Source organism: Podarcis tiliguerta (genome assembly GCF_965153285.1).
Source record: "Podarcis tiliguerta genome assembly, chromosome: 14".
NCBI lineage: Eukaryota > Metazoa > Chordata > Lepidosauria > Squamata > Lacertidae > Podarcis > Podarcis tiliguerta.
The window spans coordinates 27,626,582-27,652,922 of record NC_139547.1 but is presented as its reverse complement, the minus strand read 5'-3'; the positions used below and the strand labels follow the sequence as shown (position 1 = coordinate 27,652,922).

The 26,341-nt window shown below is 48.2% G+C and overlaps 1 protein-coding gene across 7 annotated transcripts in view; it reads left to right on the top strand.

Moving 5' to 3' along the window:
- The window catches only part of TLE3 (TLE family member 3, transcriptional corepressor), a 50,293-nt gene that overhangs the window by 9,636 nt on the left and 14,316 nt on the right, over positions 1-26,341 (top strand). For 2 of the 7 annotated variants that reach the window (XM_083411979.1, XM_083411977.1), the window contains exons 5-10: positions 11,381-11,443; positions 12,993-13,067; positions 21,917-22,118; positions 23,248-23,264; positions 25,623-25,742; positions 26,064-26,114. In XM_083411979.1, coding sequence (XP_083268105.1) covers positions 11,381-11,443; positions 12,993-13,067; positions 21,917-22,118; positions 23,248-23,264; positions 25,623-25,742; positions 26,064-26,114 — 528 coding nt within the window. Of the gene's footprint in view, positions 1-11,380; positions 11,444-12,992; positions 13,098-21,913; positions 22,119-23,247; positions 23,265-25,622; positions 25,743-26,063; positions 26,115-26,341 lie in introns of all 7 variants that reach the window. The other 5 variants (XM_083411978.1, XM_083411976.1, XM_083411975.1 and 2 more) reach the window with 3 other exon arrangements.

The following is a 26,341-nucleotide window of genomic DNA, read 5'->3' as shown; positions in this document are numbered from 1 at the left end:
CTTGATTGCGAGGGGAGGGGAAACCGATCCTTTAATCTGCCTTCTCGCATTGCCTCTTCCAGCAGGTTGGGAAGAGGATTTGCTGGGCTCAGCTGGTAGCTGGGAGTTGGCTCTTCTCTCACCTTGCCTTCGCGCCCATGCACTCACCTTGATGCTGCTTTTGCCAACCTGGGGTCCTCCAGCTGTTTTGGATGGCGACTCCCAGTTTTCATCCAGAACATCTGGAGGGCAAAGTGGCCAGGATGAAGAAAGCTGGTCTAATGGGACTTGTTTGGGGCGACTATGGCTTTTGTAGGGTTTGATCTGAAGGCAAATGTCTGCCTGGTGACGTCAGAGAGAAGTGTGAGGCTGTCCATTATGTGCTCATCTGGCCTGATCTGAGACCCCATGGAACAACGTTCATAGTTGGGTGAGGTCCCTGCAATGGGGCAGAGGAAAGACAGGATGAAAGCAAAGACAGTTTGGGGTGTCTTGAGAAGTCTAGAGATGGCTGGGAACAAAGCCTCACCCAGTCTTTGTTAAAAATGTATTTTTCTCTTGAATGTAAGACATTCTGTATAATTGCTGAGCATGTGAGAACCGTTTAATTCTAAGGTGTGTTAGAATTCATGTGCCCCTGCTCCTCCATGGGAGGTTCATGAGTATGGGCCTTTTTGGTGGTGGCCCTCCCTGTTTGGGGATGACTGTCCCCAAGGAAACACGCTTGCTGCCAATCTTATTTGTCTTTAGACAACAGAGAAATACTTTTCTCTTTTCACTCTTAATCTTGTGAGATTGCCCTCTTTTAGTTGGAGCAGGATTTGTTTATTTCATGAAATTTATACACTGTTTGCCTAAAAAAAATACCCCTTGAAGTCTGCGGGACGACTCTTTCAAAAGCAGTTACTTGTTTCAAGCGGCCCCTGGGGAATAATTTTAATTCTGCTTCCTCTGTGTTTCCATGGCTTTGAAAGGGTTTAGGGTGGTTTGGAAACCACCTGTGGGCTCCTCTCTGCCTGGGGAAAGCCCCTCACCAATCCCCAATTCATATAAGAAATGGAAAGCTTTCAGACATCCCATTCAAGTCCTAGTGGGAGTGAGCCCCAACACTGCTATCTCCTTTTGTTTCAGCTGCTCCTAGTGTCATGGTGATTCAGGGTATGTGTTTTAATCTGTTGGTAATACAAGTACTTGCTCATCCCCAAAGGATTCCATCTGGCAAGTCATGAATTTGGGGATGATATCCTGGGGGAACAGTCAAGGAATTCTAGGGTAATCTTCCTATATACATAAAAATGTAAGGCTATCATCACACAGCCGGCATTGGAGGATTTGTAGTGTTTCATCACAATCCATCCAGCGTGGAACTGTTCAGACAGCAGGAAGAGGAAGAACTTGATATTTTAGTGTGGCAGCACCTACACTTTGAAACTCCCTGCCTATTGACATCAGGCAGGTGCATTACTGTCCTCTTTGAGCACCTGCTATAAACAGTTTTGTTCAGCTGAGCCTGCCCAGATGTTTAGAAATTGGATGCAAGTCTTACCTGTTTTTAGTCTATTGCTATGATAACTTTTCAAATGTCTTAAACTGTTGTTAATTTCTCTTACTTTGAGCTTTTTAGAAACAACAACAGCCAAGCAATGTATAAATTTTATCAAATAAGAAAACATTGGTGGGTTTTGTGCAGGCTGCCTTTGAATGGCCTCCGTTTAAGGATTAGTCATTGATTGGCTTTTACTACTTGTGAATCCTGAGTGGGAAGAGAGAAGGGTTCAATCTTTTTAAAAAATTGTTTAGCCCCTGGATGAGAACAGCTGTTAACACAAGCTGCCATATGTGTTTGTGTGCATGTGTGTGCGAGCGCACGTGCACACACACTGAAGAAACCCAGCCAGGAGGTGTTAAATAGAAGGCCTGAATGAAAAGACCCCTGTTGCTCCTCCTCTGGCCAAGATATTCCTGCAAGCAAATCCCAGCCACTAATAGTGGTGTGGATGCTGAGCAAGGAGGTTCTGAGCTAACAGACTTCTCAGGTGACCTGTATTAGCTTTATCTGCACACCATCGGGTAGACGCTTGAATGATTCATGCTGTTTTGTGCCCTCCAGACTAGCATGGCAGAGCAAAGCGCAGGCTTCCTTGGTGGATGTTTGTCTTTGAGTATATAAAAAACGGAGGAGATTTCTTTTGGGGAAATGGCAGCGGGTGCGGCTGTCTGGAGGCTTTGATGAGCAGTGGATAACTAGGAGAAGTTGGGAACATGGGAAGCTGACACTGAGTCAGGACATTGGTCCATCTAGCTCAGCATTGTCTACACTGACTGGTAGCAGTGGAAACTCTCGGGGGTTTCGGCAGAGACTCTCTCCCAACCCTACCTGGAGATGCTGCTGGGGTTTGAACCTGGGATCTTCTGCCCGCAGAGCAGGTGCTGCCGCTGAGCCTTTCTCCAAAAGGCCTAAAAATGCATCAAGTACAACTTGTCGCCACTTAGGAGACATCCAGACACATTGAAGGATGCTCTTAAAGCAAAATTTCACAGCAGGTTTAAGCTGCCTGTGAGTGGTCCTTTGTGTGGTGCAAGAACTCCTGCCTCTGGCAAACTAATGAGCACGAGAGTCCTCTCCTCTCTTGCAGTTTCCAGCAACTGCACTCAGGATTGCTGCTTCCAGCTGCGGGCAGCATAGCCGTAATAGCTAGCAGCCACTGATGCTCTTTGGTAACCCTTTAAAGCTGTCTAGATGGGTGGCCATCCCAGCTTCCTTGTGGGAGTGAATTCCATAGTTTTAACTCTGTGCTGCATTGTAGCAGTTAAAATGGCTGTTTAAGCCTCGTGCTTTAAAATAGGTAAAATAATGCCAAAAGATGGTATCTGCCTAATTGGGTGAGAAGAGGGAAGCCAGGTAGGTAGCTGTGTTGGTCTGACGCAGTAGAAATATATTTAAAAATTCTTTAAAAATTGTCCAGTAGCACCTTAGAGACCAACTAAGTTTGTTCTTGGTATGGGCTTTCAGGTTCATGTACACTTCTTCAGATACAGTGGTACCTCGGGTTACATACGCTTCAGGTTACAGACTCCACTAACCCAGAAATAGTGCATCGGGTTAAGAACTTTGCTTCAGGATGAGAACAGAAATCGGAAGCAGCAGGAGGCCCCATTAGCTAAAGTGGTGCTTCAGGTTAAGAACAGTTTCAGGTTAAGAACGGACCTCCAGAACGAATTAAGTACTTAACCCGAGGTACCACTGTACTCTGAAACAAAAGTCACCAGACCTTTATATATAGTGGGTGGGTGGGGACGGGTATTACTCAGAAGGGTGGTGGGAATGGGTGATTGGCTGGTAGGTGTGGTAAACCTGTAGCTTTATCATGTATAATGAGATAAGAATCCAATGTCTCTATTCAGACCAGGTCTCTCCATGGTTTTAAGTTTGGTAATAAGTTGTAATTCAGCAACTTCTCTTTCCAGTCTACTTCTGAAATTCTTTTGTAACATGACAGCTGCTTTGAGATCTTGTATAGAATGTCCTGGGAGACTGAAGTGTTCTCCTCCTGGTTTCTCTGTCTTGTGATTCCTGATGTCAGATTTATGTCCATTTATCCTTTGGCGTGGGGATGCGGGTGGCGCTGTGTGTTAAACCACAGAGCCTAGGACTTGCCGATCAGAAGGTCGGCGGTTCGAATCCCCGCGACGGGGTGAGCTCCCGTTGTTCGGTCTCAGCTCCTGCCAACCTAGCAGTTCGAAAGCACAAATTGCAGGTAGATAAATAGGTACTTCTCCGGCGGGAAGGTAAACAGCGTTTCTGTGTGCTGCTCTGGTTCACCAGAAGCGGCTTAGTCATGCTGGCCACATGACCTGGAAGCTGTCTGCAGACAAACGCTGGCTCCCTCGGCCAATAAAGCGAGATGAGCACCGCAACCCCAGAGTCGGTCACAACTGGACCTAATGGTCAGGGGTCCCTTTACCTTTATCCTTTGGCGTAGGGTTTGGCCTGTATGTCCAAACCAGAGTGCCTTTTTAGCCTGGTGGCACCTGTTGGTCACACACACACACACACCACACACCCCGGCCCTCTCTGCTTTGAGGTTCCAAGAACATTGCATCAGTTCCAGCTAGTGATCTCCTTAAGAGATAATACTAGGAATCTGCCAAGTGCTTGAGATCCCCCAAGTTGCAGGAGCCCCCTCCCATTTAGCTCGGCTCCTTTAGTTAATGGCAGGGATGACTGGATTCACATTACAAACCCCCACCCACCCACCTCGCTGCCGCCCCAAATATCTGTTGAATCTCCTGGCTGGGCGTCCTTATTTTTATCTCCTGAATCGGCCTCGTTTGCCTCATGCGATTGGCAAATCCGTAATAACCGTTTGCGCCCACGCGCGCCCACACTCCTCCCTGAATTTAATTCTCATCAGCGGCGCTCTCCATCCTGGCTAATAACGCTTTGCTGCCGCAAATAGCTTTCAACACGCCATTGAGAGCCTGGCTGAAGAGCGCACTTGAGCGAGTGCTAGACAGCTGGAAGTGCCCCTAATTGTCTCCCCGAGTGAGAACCGCTTGGAGGCTCAAGGACCTTATTTTCATCTGCTTAGAGAGACAATATTCTGCTTTCAACAAATGCTGGAGGCACTTGGGCGGATGGCCTCATCCCCATCCCTTTCCCCTGCCCGCCTCTGCCCTTAAAGACTCCTTGGGAAACTGGAGGGTGGTATGCAGAAGCAGATAGGTGGCTGTGTGTGTTGTTGTTTTTCCAAAGGGGAAGGGAGGAATTCAACCCGTTTATCCTCTTGGCTGGCTGGCCTGCTCTGCCAAGCCAAATGTCAGTAGGGGTGCTTGGTGACCCCTCTGCTCACCCACTGGGGGGCTCGATTCTCCTGTGTGCCCCCTAAATCTGTTTCAGGAGCCCCCCACAACCTTCTGGAGCAGATTTGGGAAGAGTGGGGGAGAATGTTGGCGAGTGAGAGGGGAGGGGAAAGTCCTGCTGCCCAAGCAGAAACTAAATGGATGAACACTGTTCAGCACCCAAATGGCAATCATCATCATCTGACCTTCACCCTAAGGTCCCCAGGGCAGGTTACAACAACAACAGCCACTCAGAGTGTGGCTGGGGCAACCCAGATGGGTGGGGTACAAATAAAGCAACAACAACAACAACCCACTACAGTGGTACCTCAGGTTACATATGCTTCAGGTTACAGACTTTGCTAACCCAGAAATAGTACCTCGGGTTAAGGACTTTGCTTCAGGATGAGAACAGAAATTGTGCTCCAGCGGCGCGGCGGCAGCGGGAGGCCCCATTAGCTAAAGTGGTGCTTCTGGTTAAGAACAGTTTCAGGTTAAGTACAGACCTCCGGAACGAATTAAGTACTTAACCTGAGGTACCACTGTACTGGAAAAAATCTAATAAAATAACAATAACATCTAAGGTTTTGATTTATGTGGAAATTGTTTCCCATTTGGTTGTGTATTTTTTTGATGTGGTTTATTTATTATTTATGACTTTTGTGATTATGGAAATCTTGTTATGCTGTAAGCCACCTTCAGCATTGTTTTTTTAACTGTGGAAAGGCGGCATACAAATAAAAAATGATGGTAAGGCAGTGGGGTTGTCTAAAGAGCTGACCGGGCAGAAATAGGAACATAAGGAGAGCCTGCTGGATCAGGCCAATGGCCCATCTAGTCCAGCATCCTGTCTCACTGTGGCCAACCAGATGCCTCTTCTGGGAGACCCGCAAGCAGGATTCCAGCACAAGAACACCCTCCCCTCCTCTGGCTTCCAGAGCATTGCTTTCTCCAACTCTGAAGGCAGAGCACAGCCACCATACCTAGTAGCCAATGATAGCCTTTCTCCATGGACTTGTCTAACCCTCTTTTAAAGCCCCCCCCCCAAGTTCCATAGTTTAGCTATGTGCTGGGTGAAGGAGGACTTCCTTTTATCTGTCCTGAATATTCCAACATGTCACCTCTTGCTCTCCTTTTCTCTAAAGAACCCCAAACAGTCGCTCCCTCCCCTTGACCATTTGGGTTTCCCTTTTCCCAGCTTGCTGGACTGTGGGCCAGCCAAGTGGGTGCCCTCTGCCTGTCTTGCCCTCCTGCTCCCATCGCCCCTCGCCGGCACCACATTTGTCTACCCCCTGATATGGAGGGTGGCGAGTCTGTGTAGATCACAGGTAGCAGAAGGGGCAATAGGCTTGGGTGGCAGGCATGTAGAGCTGAAGATTTGGACATAGGGTGGAGTTGGTGGGCATCTGGTCAGTTGGCAACAACTCCGGGAGGCTGGAGAATCCATTTCTTTGGGAGATTTCCAGGGTCATGTTCCTTCAAGATGGACTTAAGTCAGCAAGCAGCTAGTCTTGCTTTTGAGTGCTGTGATTGTCCCCACAAATGTTCTTTCCTGGTGAGTTTCGCCTCATGTTTGGCAGAAGAGAAAGCGAGTTTGTTCTTCACTCTTGAGGTGAGAAAAGTGCTAAAGCTTTGAGAGGTTCCTTCTTTAAAAATTTACTTTTCCTGTGAGTGTTATCTCCCAGCACAAACAGGATAAGCTTCATGGGCAAGTGGGGATTCGAACCCTGGTCTCCTCAGGTCCTAGTCCCTGCAACAACCCTGTGAGGTAGGTTAGGCTGAGTGACTGGCCCAAGGTTACCCACTGAACTACATAATGGCCAAGTGGGGATTTGAACCCTGGTCTCTCCGGTCCTAAAGGTAAAGGTAAAGGTACCCCTGCCCGTACGGGCTGGTCGTGTCCGACTCGGGTTGCGCGCCCATCTCGCTTAAGAGGCCGGGGGCCAGCGCTGTCCGAAGACACTTCTGGGTCACATGGCCAGCGTGACAAGCTGCATCTGGCGAGCCAGCGCAGCACACGGAAATGCCGTTTACCTTCCTGCTAGTAAGCAGTCCCTATTTATCTACTTGCACCCTGGGGTGCTTTCGAACTGCTAGGTTGGCAGGCGCTGGGACCGAGCAATGGGAGCGCACCCCGCTGCGGGGATTCGAACCGCCGACCTGACGATCGGCAAGTCCTAGGCGCTGAGGTTTTACCCACAGCGCCACCCGCATCCCGACTTCTAGTCTGACATTAAAACCACCAACACCACACAGGCTTTCAATTGCCTTTCAGTGGGCCATGACCCCATCTACTTGGCACTGACTTTATCTAAATCACGCCCAATGATTGCTGCCACCTCCTTGCCATCTCTTGGGATATGTCACAGACCTGGTCAAAAATTGCATTCGTGAGCATTCTGTGCATATGGTAAGAATTCTGGTCCTGGCTCCTGGACTCACTGCACTTGATGGAATCTGTTTTTCCTAAGTGGGCTGAAGTTGCCTTTGTTCACCATCACTCACTTGACAGTGTCTCTGCCTGCACCCGCAGCTGCCCGTTCCTCTCCCAAGTGTGGCTTTTATCCAGTGTTAATTTGTGGAGCCAACGTGATTGGCGGCTCCTGCACTCAGCAGAATGCGACCTGCCTTGGCACAGGCATTGTGATTTTTGCAGAGAGCTGCAGTCAGGCAAAGGAGCTATTTGCATAATGTCCTAGTGGGGAATGAGGGGTTAGGGTTGCTGTGGAAACGGGAGGGTGATGAATTAAGGTTGGTTGGTGGGGAGGGGCGAGGGGGCTGAGATGGTGTGATGAATGGGGTGAATTTATGAGGAAGGTGCATTTTCCAAGACCCCCGCCTCTCTCCTGGCAGGCCTTCATTCAGCCTTAACCAGGGACAAGTGAGTTTTAAATTTTTCATTTGTCAAACTTAACTAAAGTGAACAAATATTTTTAAACGGACTATTGAATTGGATGTTAAGCAGGAAGGTGTAGCTTTGATGTGAGGCCATGTTTCGGAACGCAAAACTTGGAGGTTTCCACTCACCCCCCTTGCCACACACACACACACACACACACCTAACAAAAGTTTGCTTCTGAAATCCTTGCCAACGGCAGAAATATTTACAACTCAGGCTTTGTGACAAAAGGGCCATCTGCGTCCTGTCTGGGACCCCAGAGTACCTCAGTATTTAGTTTTTAGGCTGCCTCTAATGATAACTTTTAATTTTGTGAGTTTTCGTGGCCTGCTTGTTGATTTTAAATGGCTTCCGTATCCTTGTGGGCTGCCTTGAGGGACTTGAAGGGAGGAGCAGAGCGAAGGGAATACATTTGGTAGCAAGATTTAGCATGAGGAATTTGCAGCCAGAGTAGCGGTCAAGGTGTGGCTGCTGCGTTCAGGGTCCCTTCCAGTTCTACAATTTTGTGACTCTAAGGCTACTGAGAGGATGTAGCAAGTCTTGTCTTAATCCTCCTAGAATTTTCTCCAGCCCTGATTGGGCTGAGTGCAAGGACCTGAGTGCAAGAGCAATTCTCCCCACTTGTGACTCCCAGAATACCTCCAAGGTTGGAGGGAGAACATAGCCATCGTGGCTAAGAAGCATTGATAACGCGGGTGGTGCTGTGGTCTAAACCACTGAGCCTCTTGGGCTTGCCTATCGGAAGGTCGGCAGTTCGAATGCCCACGAAGGGGTGAGCTCCCGTTGCTCTGTCCCAGCTCCTGCCAACCTAGCAGTTCGAAAGCATGCCAGTGCAAGTAGGTAAATAGGTACCACTGCGGTGGGAAGATAAACGGCGTTTCCATGCGCTCTGGCACTCATCATGGTCCTCCATGTGCCAGAAGTGGTTTAGTCATGCTGGCCACATGACCCGGAAAGCTGTCTGTGGACAAACGCTAGCTCCCTCAGCCTGAAAGCGAGATGAGCACCGCAACCCCATAGTCGCCTTTGACTGGACTTAACTGTCCAGGGGTCTTTTAACTTTTGCCTTTTAGTTGAAAACATCTAGAAGGCACCAGGTTGGCAGAGGCTGTCTTCAGAGGCCACAAGACTCTGTGGTGTCTTGCTGGCAGTGGTTTCTGGAGTGAGCAGCCCCTGTTTCTTTTGCCAGTGAGCCTCTCTGTAGGGTGAGGGGTGTGTGTCTGGGGGTTTGTGCCACTGGGGCAAAAGCTTCTCTTTCTGGGCAAACCAGGATGCTGTTCCTTTTGATTGCCTGTTCTTGGGGTGAGGAGTGGGGAAAGGTTGGTTGGTTACTATTTGCTTCTGCTATCTGTTCCAGGATGCTCTTTTAAAAGCAGTAAGGTGGTAGCTCTTTAAATTTCAGGCCCCCCCCCCCTTCCAAGACAAAGAAATAAAGAATAGAAAAGCTTTTGAAAAGGGGTTTCCGGAGATTGCAGATGCAGAGCTGCTTCCTAGCTGAACTTTTTAATTGGGGGCAGGAGGAGATGGCAGATCAAATTTCGGTGGAATGCTCCTGTTTATCTGCTGTTCACTCCATTGTTGGTTAACCCTTTGCTGCCATGACACTGGAAGAGAGAGGATTATTCTCCTGCCAACAAGCTGCCTAATCTCCCTTACTCCATATATGCTCTCTCAACTGCCTCAGTCTGCAGAACTGGTGCTGTTACAGGTGTTGCATAACACCCATTCCGCATTTGGAAGTGTAGGCAGCACCGTACACTTTGGATCTCACTGCCTCTTGACATCAGACGGGGGGGGGGGGTCTTTCCTGTACTCTTTTCAGCACCTGCTAAAAACATTCTTGTTTTATGCAGAATGCTGATGTGTTTTTAGTTAATTGCTTGTTTGTAAATTAGGGGGTGTGTGTGTGTTGTTCTTAGTAATAAGATTGTTGTTTTATTCTTTTTGTAAACCACTTAGAGGTTTTCTACAATCTAGTGGTATATAAATATTATGGGGGAGGGGGGAAATAGTGCCCCCTCCTTTGATCCTGGGAGCAGCAATTATTAACTAACAAGCGTTAAAACATTGCATATAAATGTTTCCTGCAGCTGATGTTCTGTGAAAGGGGAAGAGTAGTAGAATGCAGGAATCAGAGGCTTCCTCTACAGTTTTCAAAGCCCATTAGAGGAGAAATAGTTTCTACTACATGCATCGTGCTCACTGTAGCTTTTCCTGTCCAGAGGAGAAGAGATATTGTTTGGATAGCCTTCGCTGGAAAATCAGCAGCTTGTAAGAACAGAGGACCTTTTGGCTTTCAGGAGATGTGTCTTTGAGTTGTTAAATCATTTTAAAAAATTAAATGCTTTATTGATAACAAGCTGCTCTGACTTATGAAAAGGAATTTTGGATCATTTGATTCCATTCCAATGTGTGCTTTTGACCAACCTCCATTGTTAGCCTTGTTTGTGGATTCCTTGGCCAGTGATCAGATTTTGTTTGCCTTGGAACCCAGAACTGTTTTAACAGCTGCCCTGGTCCAGGAGTGCTTGTCTTTTATTAACCCTTCCTTATACGGAGGCTTCCTCTGTGCTAGGAAAACCTGGGTTCTACATCCTGGATGAAATGGACAGGCTTGTACAATGCTTCCTGCCCCCCCCCCTCCCGAAAAATAGGTGCCGGTACTCACCATGAAGTGGTTATAGGAAGTGCCATACTTTTTTAACAACAACAAAATAGGTGCCAGTACTAGGTATCCTTGAATACCTCCTGAAATAAAGAAGTGCTCTTGTGTATTTTGCATGTGTTTGCAGTGAAGGATGTCCCGAGTCCTGAAGTTTCGCCAGATGCTCTCTGTGTACTTCCAAGCTCACCTGTGGGTTCATGAGGATTAGAAACTTGATGTGTGCTTGTGCCCTGTTCACCCTGCCCCACCCAACTACAGTGTTGCAGGATACTGCAATAGGCCTGGAACATAAAGCACTGTGATACCAATTTTGGCTTCCCCCAAAGAATCATGGGAACTGTAGTTAAGGGTGCTGATCGGTGTTAGGAGATTCCAGTTCCCCTTCCAGGACCACAGTTCCCAGAGTGGTTTAACAATCCACAGTTCCCAGAGTGGTTTAACAATCCACAGTTCCCAGAGTGGTTTAACAATCAGTCCCCCTTCAAAGGGAACTCTGGGAATTGTAGCTCTGGGAGGGGAATAGGGGGCACCCTCAAAAAACTACAGCTCCCAGCATTCTCTAGGGGAAGGCTTGTTTAAAATAGTATCATAGTGCTTTAAATGTATGGTTTAAATGTAGTCATAGTGCTGCTGTTACAAACATGCATATGGAATCTGTAGCTGCTGCACGGCAGCTGAGCCAAAGACTTCTTTTTTTCATTCGGCCTTGGGTTACTGGAAACTTGACTAATTATAGGATCATTTAAATGTCGAATTGGAAGAGACTCCCAAGGTTCATCTAGTCCAACCCCCTGCAATGCAGGAATCTCAGCTAAGGATGTGGGCATGCTGTTCCAGGGGTTGCAATGCTTTTGTTGCAGCTGCTTCTAAACCCTGGATCATGTCTCCTCCCCTTATCCCCCCCCTAAAAAAACACACACCACCACACACACCTGTAATATGGTATCTGAATGACAGTAAATTGACACTCTCTCTCTTTCCTATCTTCTTTCTAGACGGAGATCGCTAAAAGGCTGAACACCATTCTAGCCCAGATCATGCCTTTTCTGTCGCAAGAGGTAAGGAGGCCAAGGGGTTTTGCTGGGGGGAAAGTAAGCCAAATCTGCGGAGGAGCCCTGCAGGGCTGAGACCAAATGCTCCTCTCATTTCAAAGACCTGGTTGCAGACAGGAGGGCTGGACTGATGCAGTGATGGGTCAATGGATATGCAGAAGAATCGCCACTTAATTTGGTCAAGTGTGGGATAATTGTTGACCCACCATTTTGCTTCAATACCATCCTGAGCTTCTTCTTTCTTAGCCAATAAATGCTTCCTGCAAGTTCCCCAGAGGATGGACTTGCGTCTCTGAGACGCAGTGTTAGCAGCCAGTTTTGAGAGCCAATGTGGTGTAGCTGTTAGAGTGTCGGCCTAAGATCTGGGAGAGAGCAGGGTTCAAATCCCCCAGTTGGCCAAAAAAACCCCCCAAAAACTCACTGGGTGACTTTGGACCAATCACTGCCTCTCTCATCCTAACCTAACCTCTTGGGGTTGTTGTGGGGATTACATGAGGACTAGAACCTGGGGGAGATGAGGGTTCAAATTTCCTACTCGGCCATGAAGCTCACTGAATGTGACTTTTGAAGGGCAGCCACAGCCTCTTGCCCTAACCCTAATTAGGCTTGAAATAATGAAATGCTTTTTTCTAACCCCCCAAAAATAAAATGGCTGGGAGGGTGTTTGACTGCTTGGCCACACCCAGTGTTGACATATGACTCTCGGAGAGTTTTCTAAGAGGGATTGTGGCCTTCAGCCTGAAAAGATTTCCCAGCCCTCTTTCCTTAGAGAAACGTACCAGAAGATAGGAAATACTGATGTACGACCAAGTTCTTAAGAAGCAGCTTCTGATCTCTTGAGTACATCACTTCCCCTCTGTTCCCCTCTGTTTTTGTGAGTCCTTTGGGACACATCCACTCCGCAAATCTGGCTTTAATCACCATGCCTTCCTTGCACAGGGGGTTCTTGGCAGCGTGGCTTTGGGGCGATGCTGATAATTAGCTATCAGAATTCTCTGGGGTGCCCCACAGACTTGGTAGTTCCCAGAATTCCCTCGGTGGGGAGTGTCAAACTAGGAGTTGGGAGGGTCCAGGGTAAATCTCCACCCCTTGCACTCTGCCATGAAGCTCATTGGATGTGACCGGGGGGGGGGCGGAGACCCAGCCTCTCTGAGCCTAACCTACCTCACAGGGTTGTTGTGGGGATTAAATAAGACAAGGGAGACCTGTGTACACCACCTTAAGCTCCTTGGAGGAAAAGTTGAGCTGTAAATTAAATACGGTCATATCTCGTGTTACATTTGCTTCATGTTGCGGCTTTTCAAGTTACGAATGTGGCAAACCCAGAAGTGTTTACTTCCGGGTTCGTCACCGGCGCACGCAATCTGCGCGCTTCATGCACGCGCAGAAGCGGCACTCTACTTATGGACTTTTCAGGGTGCAAATGGCACCCTGAAACAGACCGTGTTCATAAGTAGAGGTACCACTGTAAAGCCAAACCGGTGTCCCTTTCGATTGTCGGCATTTTCCTTGGATGTAGGATGCTTCAAGTCTTTCTCTCTCTCTGTCCCCGCAGCACCAACAGCAAGTGGCTCAGGCTGTTGAGCGTGCCAAGCAGGTCACGATGACGGAGCTGAACGCCATCATCGGGGTACGTGGAGTTCCCAATCTGCCTCTCACCGTGTGTATTACCCCTTTATTCCTATCATTTACCGTAAACAGAGACAGCCCTGCCCTCCCTGCCGTGGCTTCAGAGAAGGGCTGCGTTTGCAAACAACACTGCCGCTGCCCTGAGCTAAAAGCAGCCTCTCTGCTAGGCCCATGTTGCTGCCGTGTCTCCAGAGGGCTGGAGACCAAATGCCTGGTTTAAATTTCTCCCAGCAGCCGGGGCAAAAAGAGCTTCTGTCTTGTTTCTTGCCCACACATGGTTTTAATTATGTGTCCCCCCCCCCCCAGTTTGTTGGCTGCTGGGCTCTTGAGCAGCCTGATGAGTGATCCTGTGCTTTTATTTATTTCCCAAAATGTTTTTTGGGCCACCATCGGTTCCATAAACTCATCCCCTGCCCTATAAAAAGCATTATTCAGAATAGCAGTTTGCACAGCCCACTAAGGAAGACAGTAACGCAATCGGGTTAAAACAGTGACAATTGTGCATTGATTCCAAAGCCAGTTAAAACTATTTTGTTGAATTAATTCAATGAAATTGATGAACATGATCCAGTGGTGCCAGCTTTTCAAAGTCCAATAGTTGTTTATGCCTCTAGTGACCTTCTGCCGCCCCCTTGCCTCCTAGTGCCCCCCAAGTAATCCCACTGCCCCCAGGAGGGCAATACTGCCCCCTTTGAGAACCACTGCTTTCAGAGCATTTGTACCCTGCTCTTCAGCCAAAAAGGCTCTCAGAGGGGCATACATACAATTGACCCAAACAAGGCAGCCCCTGCCTGCACAGACTTACAATCCAAAAAAGACAAGGCATTCAAGGAAAAGGGGACGAGGAGGAAAGAGGAAAATGAAATCTCCAATTTCTGAACACTTGTTTCTAGAATGACCTACTGGTGCAGTTCAAGGGCAGAAGATGCCCAACAGAGCTGGGCCTCCAGCAAATCTCTCCCATGGCGTCAATCTGAGGCAATGACTGCCCCCCAGATGACAGTTGAGGGGGCCTGATGGAGCAAGCTCAGCTTCCCCTCCAGTCCCGGAGCTGCTTCACCTCCAATGTGCAGATAAACTGTAAGAGGCAGGTGCCTTATACAGAGTCAGGCCCTTTTGCCAATGTAGCTCAACACCATCTACACCAGGGCGGTCCAACTTTTCATACCCCGTGGGTCTCTAGAGTGCTTTGACATGGAATCTGTTGGTTGCACACTGCCTTGTCCCACAAGGGGTGGGGGAAGCGAGGCCAAAATTTGACACCACCCCCCCAACCCATTGCAGTGCAGGAATTACAGCCAAATTTGACATGGCCCAGTTGGGAAAACCTGCTGAGACATAGATGGGCTGGCTGGCTTAATGCAAAATGGTGCCAACAGGGACCTGCCCCTCAGGGAGTAACTGTGGGCATTAATGGAATGTGAAAAGCATTCACTAATATATATATATTTAATGCATTATTTCCTTACTTAAATCCCTCTGTGAAATTTGTTTTTAAAAAAATATACATTCTTTGCAAGATGACCTTCCTTGCATGCCTGGCAAATCTAGAACTAGACTATGAAATTAAGCCCAGGGTATTTGCTCCCCCGGCCAATAAAGTGAGATGAATGCCGCAGCCCTAGAGTCGGTCACGACTGGACCTAATGGTCAGGGGTCCCTTTACCTTTTTATTTGCTCCTCAGCAGATCCTGCAGGATGCAATATGGGAAGCTTTGCTTCAAAATGTTCCTGAAAAATCTTGGAGTTCATTCTCCTTTGTGTTACACACACACACATATTTTAAAAATGGTCATCAATTGCTAGCCCTTCTCCTGGCTTCGCTGAGGTCTGTTCTGTCTCTGTTTCGCCGTTGTAGTGCAATGTGTGATGTTGAACTGGGGCAGTTTGGTGTTTCTGTTGCCTTGCCTTGCTCCAGATCTTACAGGCTCTATCTAACTGGGTTTTATTTGCTGACTCAAAACACCTGCCGCTTCTGAGCTGATTCCTGGTTCTTTGGTAAACAGCCTCCCAAATGCATTGAGGCAGCACAGGTGTGGCTAACACTTTGTCCCTCCAGGTGTTGCTGGACTGCAGCTCCCATCATCCCCACCTGCTGAGAGTTGTGGTTCAAAATAGAGTCCCATGTTGGCTGCCAGTGATGCAGAGTCAGGGCAAGAAAGAATCCCCTTGGGTTTAGGTCACAGGGAAGCCAGGGCTTATTGAGTCCCTCCCTCAATAATGGATGTTTTAGTTACTTAACTTCTTGTTCCTGTTGATGTTGCTAACATGACATGACCTGGAACTCTTTCCTGTTTGTTTTACTGCTGTAGTTCTTCTGATTGTGAATGGTAGTATTTGGAATTCTACGTGTTTGTTTTCTCTCATGTTTGCTTGTGAAAATGAAGGTAGATGAACCCTTGGGTCAAAAAACAGCCTTGCTATGACACCAGATTCAACCCCCCCCCCCCCAATCCCTCTGCCCCTTAACAAATTTCTTGTTTCTTAGGCATATTTTTCTCTGTGTGTGTCTCTTCTTCCTGCATGGTTATAATGGCCCATGGAAATAGACTTCTTGCAACAGTGACAAGACTGTTTTGCTCTGCAAAGGACTCCTTTGAAGGGGGGGACCGTATTTTGGAGTGGAGGAACTTTAATGTGCAGATCAAAGCTTTCCCCATTCATTGCAGACAAAGGAATGTGATGACATATGGAAACACTTTGAATGGGCCTTGTTCGTTCGTGGTGGGTGGGGCCCACTTCGCTGCCCCTCTGGGCGCCTTGCAGTTGGCGCAACCACCCTAGTCTCCAAATACCTTGAGACAACTTCATACGGAGAGGCCTGCCAGGTCTAGGTTAGATTACCAGTGTCAAACGCTGGGCTGCCCTTGAAGACTGCTTGGAAACAGCAGCTTGTGCTTGTTGGCAGCCAGATTTTTGACGGTGGCCAGAAAGTCCAAACATACGTTGCCAGTTATGTCCTGACTGTGCTGGCTGCCAAATTGTTCTTACACCTATGAAGTCTTATCTTAGCCACATTGTTGTTCTTTCAGTCGGAACTTGCCGGAACGGGCACCTCTCAGGTGGGCACCATTACCATTATAAGCGAACAAGGGAGGCATTTATAGGGAGTTCCAGCACCTCTTTTTCTAGAAAAATAGCTCTGCTTTTATAGGTCTTTGACTGCATGAGCTTTCCCAGATCTCATCGTCTTAATCTGAGACCCTTCTCAGGGTGCCACACTTGAGATACCCAAAGGGTGCTGATGAGAGAATGGAACGGCCCTTCTCAGTGGTATCCCCATGTTTGTGGAACATTTCCTCCCCCCAAAATCTTGGGTGTTGTAGTTCATTAAGGGTGCTGAGTATTGTTAGGAGACACACATGCTCCTTGAAGGGCTACTGTTCTTTGACAATTAATCCCTCCTTCCCAGGGAACTCTGGGAATTGGAGCTCTGTGGAGGGAATAGGGGTCTCCTAACAACTCTCAGCACCATTCATGAACTACATCTCCCATAATTATTTGGGGGAAGCCATGAGTGTTTGAAAGGACATCATAGTGCTTTAAATGGATGGTGTGAATGCTATTTGGGGGGTAGGGCTTTGCTGCTTGGTGTGGGGGAAGAGTGTGAAGTGGGGGTGGGGGAGACTGCTCTGTGCCTGAATGGGCTCCTCTTTTCAAAGGCTGCAAGGCAGGTCACCGCAGCCAGAGGCAGATATTGGAATTCAATTTAGGTAAACAATGGAGGCCTCTGAACCCCCCACCCCACCCCCGCCCTCCTCCAGCAGGTAATTGCTTCCTGGATGAGATGGAGTGCAAGCCTCTCTCAGCTCTGAGAGCGGATAATGGCCCACCTGACAGATTTCTCCAAAGCAGGAATTATTGTGCTCCTGTGGATCTCTCTCTCTGACTCAGAAGGCTGACAAGGTTGCGCTTGGCTTAGGCGGAAATGTAGCTTGCTTTCACATTTACTGAGGACCAACCAAGAAATGACTCTTACCCAGGAGATTGAGGTGGTGGTGAGAATAAGACAGAGAGGAGAAGGCAAAATTTCAAATATATGTATGGCTGACAGGAGTGGGAGCCTTGTCAGCATATTATACTTCTGCTCAGAGATCTGTCTTGGTTGCCAATTTGCTACCGTCCAAGTTCAGGGTGTTATTGTTATATTATAAAGACCTTAACTGTTGGGAATCTTACGTAGTGGCAGTTGTCCACAGAGGCAGCTTAAAGTCCAAAATAGTTTATTGCTGCAGAAGATAAGGCTTCAGTAACACAGTTCTGGACGTTGATAAATACATATAGCTAGTAGGCTTTGCAGATACAGAAAATTAAGTATTTCTATTGTTGCAACAATTCTAGACATTGTATAGACTCGAACTCACTTCTCAAGACTGACCTTGACACACAGCACAAGACACATGAGCTGACATGCCTTTATCACCTATAGTTAGGCTTGGGCCATTAACATAGCAATTGCCTTGGCTGACCTTGCACTTGTTGGCTTATCTCATACATGGAGTGATTTATGCTTATTCCCTGTTTATTGATATCTGGCAGGTTGCCTTCACTGTACTCTTTTTGGTGCCTGCTAAAGACATTTTTGTTCAGACAGACCTACTAGCCATGATGGCTCTGCTCTGCTGCCATAGTTGGAGGAAGCAATGCTTCTGAATACCAGTTTCTGGAAACCACAGGAGGGGAGAGGGCTCTTGTGCTCGAATCCTGCTTGCTGGTTTCCTCCAGGCATCTGGTCGGCCACTGTGAGAAGATGATGCTGGACCAGATGGGCCATATGCCTGATCCTGGAGGCTCTTTTTAGGTTCTTAACTATAACACTTGAAATGCCTTGAGCCTTTTTGGAGTCTCAAGAGAGACTTCCTGGATTATCTCCTATCCCTTGTTGCAGACCGAAGCAGCCCTCTCTTGAGGACACTGGGAGCTGCCATGTAACGAGTCAGGTCCTTGGTCCATCTGGCTTAGTGTTGTCTGCACTGACTGGCCGCGACTCTCAGGGAGACTCTCCCAGTTGGCAATGCCGTCGGGGATTGGACCTGGGGCCTTCTGCATACCAGGCACATGTTCTGCCACTTAGCTTGCGGTACATCTCCTATGGAGGCCTGTCTGGTGCATCAGTCTGAGAATGTGTCTCTTGCAGCACCCAAGAAAAGGTGTATCCCCCCAACTTCCATGTTTCTGGAAAGAACAAGCCAGGGGACAACTATAGAGGCAGGTACTGTGTCTCCTTTGTCCATGGAGGTTTCTTGGCAAGGATACTGGAGTGTCTTGCCGGTTCCTGCTCCAGGTGGATCACATTTGGTCAAAACTCTCCACTATGACATGTCCATCTTGGGTGGCCCTGCACGGCATAGCTCATAGCTTCTCTGAGTTATTCAAGTCCCTTCGCCATGGCAACGCAGTGATCTATGAAGGGGCCACTGGGCCCATCACCTCCTGGCAAATCGAAGGGGAAGAAATGGAGGCAGTGAGAGATTTTACTTTCTTGGGCTCCATGGTCACTGCAGATGGTGACGGCAGTCACAAAATTAAAAGATGCCTGCTTCTTGGGAGAAAAGCAATGACAAACCTAGACAGCATCCTAAAAAGCAGAGACATCGCCTTGTCAGCAAAGGTCTGTATAGTTAAAGCAATGGTTTTCCCAGTAGTGATGTATAGAAGTGAGAGCTGGACCATAAAGAAGGCTGATTGCCAAAGAATTGATGCTTTTGAATTATGGTGCTGGAGGAGACTCTTGAGAGTCCCATGGACTGCAAGAAGATCAAACCTCTCCATTCTTAAGGAAATCAGCCCTGAGTGCTCACTGGAAGGACAGATCCTGAAGCTGAGGCTCCAATACTTTGGCCACCTCATGAGAAGAGAAGACTCCCTGGAAAAGACCCTGATGTTGGGAAAGATGGAGGGCACAAGGAGAAGGGGATGACAGAGGACGAGATGGTTGGACAGTGTTCTCAAAGCCACCAGCATGAGTTTGACCAAACTGCAGGAGGCAGTGGAAGACAGGAGTGCCTGGCGTGCTCTGGTCCATGGAGTCACGAAGAGTCGGACACGACTAAATGACTAAACAACAAGTGTGTCTCCTTGTCAGTCTCTGCACTGCACTCAGAGCTATAGGGAAAGTGCAGGATCTGTGTCCAGTGTTGCACCTTTTTGGAAGAAAAAACGCATAAGGCAGAAGCATAAGAGAAATGCACAACACGACCACATGTTTGGCTCTCCTCCTCCCTCCCTCTTGCCCAGTCACCTTGTGCACCCAGGGCACAATCATTTATTTGTTTGTTTGCTGTGTGTTTCATAAAAGTTATATGCCACTTGATTATAGAAAAACCTCAAAGCGGTTGACTTTCTGTCCCTCCCCACCCCTGCCTTGCGTCAAGCCTCTGAAACCGAGCCCTGGATTCACTTTGTAGCTCTGGAAATGATTAGAAGACTTGACTAAATTTAATGCAAGTGGTGAACCATTAAATCGGTTAACAAAGCCATGAAGCAGGATGTACATAATCCAATTAAAACCACTCTACATACCAAGATATTCATCTGCCCAGACGTCCTTATATGGTGGCCGTAACCTCTCATATCCTAACAGAAATTCTTCCCTGCACACTGAACTTTTGGCATCCTTTTGTATCACCGTTATATTGAGATAAGTGCTCCCCACCCACCACCCAAGTTGGCTTTACGAACTTGCAAGCCAGCCTTCCACCCAGATGGGGGCAAAACTGAGAGGGAGGGAGAATTTCCAGGCTTTCAACTTGCCCCGCATCATTTAACCTCCTTGCTCCCAGGAACCCCACCTTGACCCACAGCAAATGAACGGGATCTGGCACATGCTGTTTAACACACACCCCTCTCCCTCTCCCCTTTGCCCTGCCGGTGAGCCTGTGTTGTGCTATAGAGGTAACTGATCCCTGTTAAGTGATCTTGTGTAATCCGCTGAGATGAACTTGGGAGGCCGAGGGGACAGGACAACAAGAGGTTCCTAGCTTCAGGCAGCCGTCATGAGGTCACTTGCATACTTATTCCTTGGTTTGTTTCTATTTTTGAAAAATTGTAAGAGTTGGAAGGGACCCCTGAGGGTCATCTAGTCCAACCCCCTGCAGTGCAGGAATCGCACCTAAAGAATCCCTGGCAGATGGCCAGCCAACCTCTGATTAGAAACCTCCGGTGAAAATGCATGTGCGCATATCACACTTTTGCTCGGGTAGTTTGTTAGAGCTTGTGCAGGTTTGCCAAACACACAAGATACTGATATCAGGCAAACACCTTCACTGTACTGTTTTGGGCACCTCCTAAAAACATTTTTTTAAAGGCAAGCCTACTCAGATGTTGAGAAAGTTGACGCGAGTTTTAATCTGTTTTTAGTTTGTTGTTATTTTAACCTTTTGGATATCTTAAATTATGGTTGGTGATTCTTTTTATTGATAACACTATCTTTTTTTGCAAACCACTTCGAGGGTTTTATTTTTTTGCAATCCAGTGGTATATAAATTTTGTGAAATAAGTAAGATTGGATTCCTAAGAGAGAGAGAGAGTAAGTTTAATAGTACTTCAGTTAATAAACCCAACCCCCCCAATTAATCTGTCCATAAGTAAATTAATATTAAATGCATACTGATAAATAATGCCATACAAGACCACACTGTTATGTGCGACTAATGACAGGGGGAGCTATCACCCCTTCATTTTTTAAAATGGAAGTAGCTTTACCCCCCCCCCCCACTCCTGGTAACAACCACGGAAACACTGCAAAGTGCTCCCCTTTTTTGCCACCCTGATTGTGAGCCCCAAGTGAGTGTGGTTAACTACCTGGCATTGAGTGTGGCCTGTCCCCCCAGTGCCTGGCTGGGTTTGATGGGAGTGGCAGTGGAAAAACACCTGGAGGTAGGCAGCAAGTTGACAAAGACTGTCCTAGAGGAAAGGAGGGGATAATTAACTAAGGACAGGCACAAGCTTCAGGTTTTCCAATGCTCTGGCAGGAAGGCAAATGCTATCGGTGCAGTTTTGGCCTTGGCTATGATTGGGAAAGTTTGCATACCTTGTTATTACCACCATCACCATCATCCTGGCTTTCAGGATGCTAAATCCTTCCAGGGCCTCCGGCATCAAAACAAAAACCAGTGGCTATGCTGTGCTTCTGAATACCAGTTGCTGGAAGCCACAGGAGGGGAGAGGGTTTCCCACAGGAATTTGGTCAGCCACTATGAGAAGAGAAAACTGGACTGGATGAGCCACTTGAGTGATCCAGCAGTCTCCTCTTATGTTCCTAATCTTGCCTTCATTTTCTTCTTCTTTTGATTGGTTTGCAGTTCTTGTTGAAAGTCTCTCTCTCTGTGTCTTTCTCTCTCCTCCCCCTCCCTTCTCCACAGCCTGCACTTTCACTTGCTTAATGTTTCATTTTAGGTTTGATTCCCCAGGCCTAAAGCCAAAAATAAACCTGGCCCCGGTTTGCCATTCAAATCTCGGAATTCCAGATTGCAGAGCTTTTAAGTACTGTCAGTAAAACTCAAGGCAATAAATGCTTATCCTTAGCACGTATCAAAGTGCATAACCTTTATACTGTTTCGCCTTTAAAAAACACACAAGGTAAACTCAGTTGTATCTAGAATTATGGGTGTGATGCCCAAAAGTACATAAGCAACTTTTTACAACTTTGTATTTATTTTTTTCTTGCATGAAGGCTTGAAGTACTAACCGTTTCCCAGCTTTGCAGCCACTGTCCTTTCAAGCTCAAGTTTTCCTTTCCTTCCTTTTTTGTCAATGTAATTTGACCATCTGGATTTGATTTGGGTTTTTGTGAGAGTGATGCACCAGGTCTCCTCGCAGCGCTTCTTACCGTTGGCTTTATTGCAGCAGCAGCAGCTCCAGGCCCAACACCTCTCCCATGCGGCCCACGGCCCCCCTGTTCAGCTCCCGCCTCACCCCTCGGGCCTGCCACCACCTGGGATCCCACCAGTCACGGGGAGCAGCTCAGGGCTCCTGGCTCTCGGGGCGCTGGGGAGCCAAGCCCATTTGACGGTGAAAGATGAGAAAAACCACCACGACCTGGACCACCGAGGTGAGGAAAGGGCAGGCGGGCCTCTGAACCTGTGGGTTGTGGATGTACTTTCCATTTAGGAAGGATGCACCATCCATTCAAAGCACATGGCTTCCCCCCAAAGAATCCTGGGAACTGTAGTTTAACCCTCACAGAGCTACGGTTCCCAGACCCTTGGAGAACTACAGTTCCCAGAATTCTTTAGGGGGAGCCATGTGCTTTAAATGTCTTGTGTGGACATATGCAGTCTGGGAAACTCGGGGGGTGGCATGTGGTTTCCCCAAAATGTTTTTGCCTTAATCCAGGGGGAGGGACTCTTTAGCAGTTCAGGGGCAGCACCTTCTCGCAGGCAGCCAGAGACAAGAGAGGGCAGAGTAATTGGGTGTGGCTCTTTTTGTGCCCTTGGCCCAACCAAACAAAAGGCAGGTGTTTCTACATGCCCACAGCTCCATCCTCTTGAGGCAGGAAAATGCACTTGAGGGAGGGGACAGGACAGGGCCTAGGAAAAGTGTGACCAGAGGCCAGATAGAAACACACTGAGGGCCACTCTGTGACTGAAGTTCTCCACCCATGTCTCAGTCCATTCCCAGACTAGTGAAATTCCTACACCCCCCCCCCAAAGGATCTGTGGATCTCTTCCACCAGCAAAAGGGCTTTTCCAGCCTTCTTCCCTTGACAGAAAACAGCCGTCTAGTTAGTTGCCGGAGAAATCTCTCTGTCTAAGGACCAACATGGGAAGGAAATGGGTTTCTTCCTCCAGATTTGGAAAGAAACGTGTCAACAAACCATTTTGCAGATATTTATTTTTTAGTTGCCCTTTTCCCTCTTTGTATGTCTGTTCCATTTTCCCCCCTTGTGTGGTGCTGCTTGTTTGGCCCAGTAATTGTTTGCCAAAAAATAAAATAAAAGGAGCGAGGGGGTTGCTGCCGTCTGGGCCAAGATTCCTTCCAGAGAACAAAGATGAAAAGGCCAGCGGGGCTTTTTATCAAGCCAGACCAGAGATCGCTACGTGCAAAGGAACAGTTGGGTTGATGTTCTATTTTAAGACTTTCTCTCTTTCCCCCTGCCTTCCCCACCCACTTCTTTTTGTGCTCCCTTTCAACTCGGCTGCCTCCGTCCTCCGTGCCAACTCGGCCTTCATTCCTGGAAGATCGGGACGCCAGCGCAGTAAGTCCCCTTTTCTTCCCCTCTGGACATCACACCATCTTGGTATTGAACGCTTGATGAGTTTTGCCATTCCTTGGGCTTGGGCTCTCCTTCCATCAAATGTCACTGTTTTAGAAACTTCAACTCCCCAGAAAAACGTTTCTCCATTCCAGAGTCAGGAATATCTGGGCTGGGCTGTCGTGGGATTCAGGCAGGGGACATTTTCAGCCTTCTCTGGAGACACCGTTGAACATGGAACTTCACGCCTTCTGCATGTGAGGCAGCTGCTGTACCCCTGAGCTTTGGTTCTGCCACTGTTTTCCTTGGATTCCACTCTGCTTAGACTGTCCCTGCCACTTGGATGGTCTTGAGATCATTGGATTCAGCTTGGTTGGAACCCGCTTTTGCCAACTTGGTTTCCTCTAGGTGTTATGGACCCAGCTCCTATCACCCCCAACATCCGAGATCCCTACTGGAGGGAGCTGTGGTCCAAAATACTTGGAGGGCACCAGTTTGGCAAAGGTTGCCCATAGTGGTGGGATTCCCTGGAGGGAAAACCACTGATTTAGGTTGACTTCTCTACTGCTTTTTCTAACCATTTGGCTGTTGTTGAGATTGTCTCATCCGTTGCCAACGAGAGCGGTTCAGTCTGAGCTGATGACCTGGGGGATTGGGGGTGGGGGAGTGAAGTGAGAAGCCCCCTCAGCAATTAGGAAGCAATTTCATTGCTGGTAGCTGTTCCATTATCTTGGGTCATCTAATCTTTTGGGAAGGACTTGGGTGATTACGTTGTGTGAGGCAGGGATGTGGAAGGTCAGGCAGTTAACTAAGCTTCTCGAGGACGGCGGCCCCCCGCCCTGCTCCCTCGTCGCCATCCATCTGGACATTAATGGTCCTTGATGGGGCTCAGCTTCCAGCTACAGTTAGGAGGGCTCCGCTTACTCTTTCTGTGTTGAAAGAGAGGCTGTGAGGAGAGCAGGAACAAAGTGGCCCAAACCCTCATTATCATCATCCTTTGAATATGAGGAAGGGTGAGGGAGGGGTCTTTGTTGCTATTCTCCACCTCTCAGCTCTAACTGGAGGAGGGGATGCCCCTGAGGTGCAAAGTTCCCCCCCTTTTTTGATTTCCTGCCCATCTGAGGGACGCCAACGGCCCCTCAGAGTGTCAGACGCCATGACAGGGTAGAGCCATGACAGGGCATGGGGAGATGGTCCTCAGCAGCCCCTCCCCCGAAAGCTCTCATGAAGGGGCTGGTGGGGGAGTTTCTGGGGGATGCAGCTTTTGCCCAATTAGGGTGAGGGGGGCAGGGCCTTGACACTCATAGATCCATCTCCAGGTTGCTTTGTTCACATTTCCTAATTGGGTTGCTGCAGCAGCAAAAATATCGAGATAGATGTATTCTGAGGAGGGGAGATTCTTGGCGGCCTGCCTGCCTCAGTGCCTCCAGAGGCCCTAATGTGATTCTTCCTCGGGAACCGTGAGCCTTTTCAGCATGACTGGCTGAGAAGAAAAGGCGGCTGGTTGATCCCCAAAGCAGCTTATTGGGGATGCGAGGAGGGAAACATGAACTGCTGGGCTTCTCCCATTCAGAGGAGAAAGAAAGGGAGGATGGGGGCTGGCTTAGAGTCACTTTATCTTCAGCAAAAGGCTTTTGCGGGGTGGGGTGGGGGGTGAGGGTTGAGTTCTGTGGAGAAACAAAATGCCTGTAATTTTGGCTACAGAGGCAGGAGATGCCAAGAGGCCAGCAGCTGTTTTCAGAATTGCGTTCTGTGTGCGACATGCAGTGGCAGTAAAGTTTAAGCCTGAGCTCCACCCCCCCCCCCAATTATTAATTAAAAAAAAATATTTGCATACAAATATACATCAAAGCAGTTCAGAGCAATAAAAACATATAAAGCCATCACATACTTGCAAAACTTTTAAAAAGCACATTTATTTGGCTGCGAGACAGGATGTCCTTCGCCAAACTGGCACCATCCAGGTGTTTGGAACTACAACGCCCATCAGCCCTTGGCATCAATGCTGTGACTGGGGATGATGGGTTTCGTAGTCCAGAACACCTGGAGGTGCTGCTGGGCTGGGGAATCCTGCACTAGGAAGTCCTAGATCTAGAAAGGGGATGAAGGACCACAAATTGAAACAAACTCGCTTCTCACTTTTAAGATTGGTGCACAGTTTCTAAGGAATGTGTCTGAAACGTGCACACAAGTTGGCTGTGTGCTGTTGTGGTCTTCTGCCTTGGGATGGTTTGGGGCAGTGGTTCCCAAAATGGGTGGTACCACCTCAAGGCGGGGCGGGGGGCGATAATAACAAGGGGGGGGGGGCTAAGAGGCAAGCAGGTAGTGCAACCCTCTCTTCTTTTTCTCCTTCTGTTCTAGAATAACTCCATCTCCCCATCAGAGAGTTTGAGAGCCAGCGAGAAGCACAGGAATCCCACCGACTACAGCATCGATTCCAAGAAGCGGAAAGCAGAGGAGAAGGACAGCATGAGCCGATATGTAAGTCTTACAGGTCCCTGTTGTGCTCTCCATCTGACCTGGTTTTGGCCAAGGACCATAGATCTCAGGGCGATTCACAAAAACAGAACACATATGATAACGGGACAAACCTCAAACTGTGACAATCGTGAAAGTCACATCATATTTTTCCCCCAAGCGCAAACCTGTCATCTTGCCAAGGGGCAATGTAGCCACAGGACTAATAATGACTCATCCATTACTTTGCAGTAGGCCGAGGGGGTATCGTCCTAGGCAGCCCTTGCAGGCTTTAAGGAAGAGGCGTTTTCTGTCTTTCAACTAAGTCACTGCTTCTTGTTTCAGGACAGCGACGGTGACAAGAGTGATGACTTGGTGGTGGACGTCTCCAATGAGGTACGACAGAGGGTCCCTCTCCCTCTCAGTCTGAAACAAGAAGTCCACATTAACCTTCTATGGAGATGGAGCAGATTGGCCTGGCTTCTTTTAAATGCGTAATCTGTAGGAAAAGAATAAAGAGATTTTTCTCTTGATGCAGAAGCTGTGGGCATCCAGTGGCTTTACTGGGGGGGGGGGCTGCATCCAAAATGCTCTGGAAAGAGTGAATGCAGTATAGAACCCCA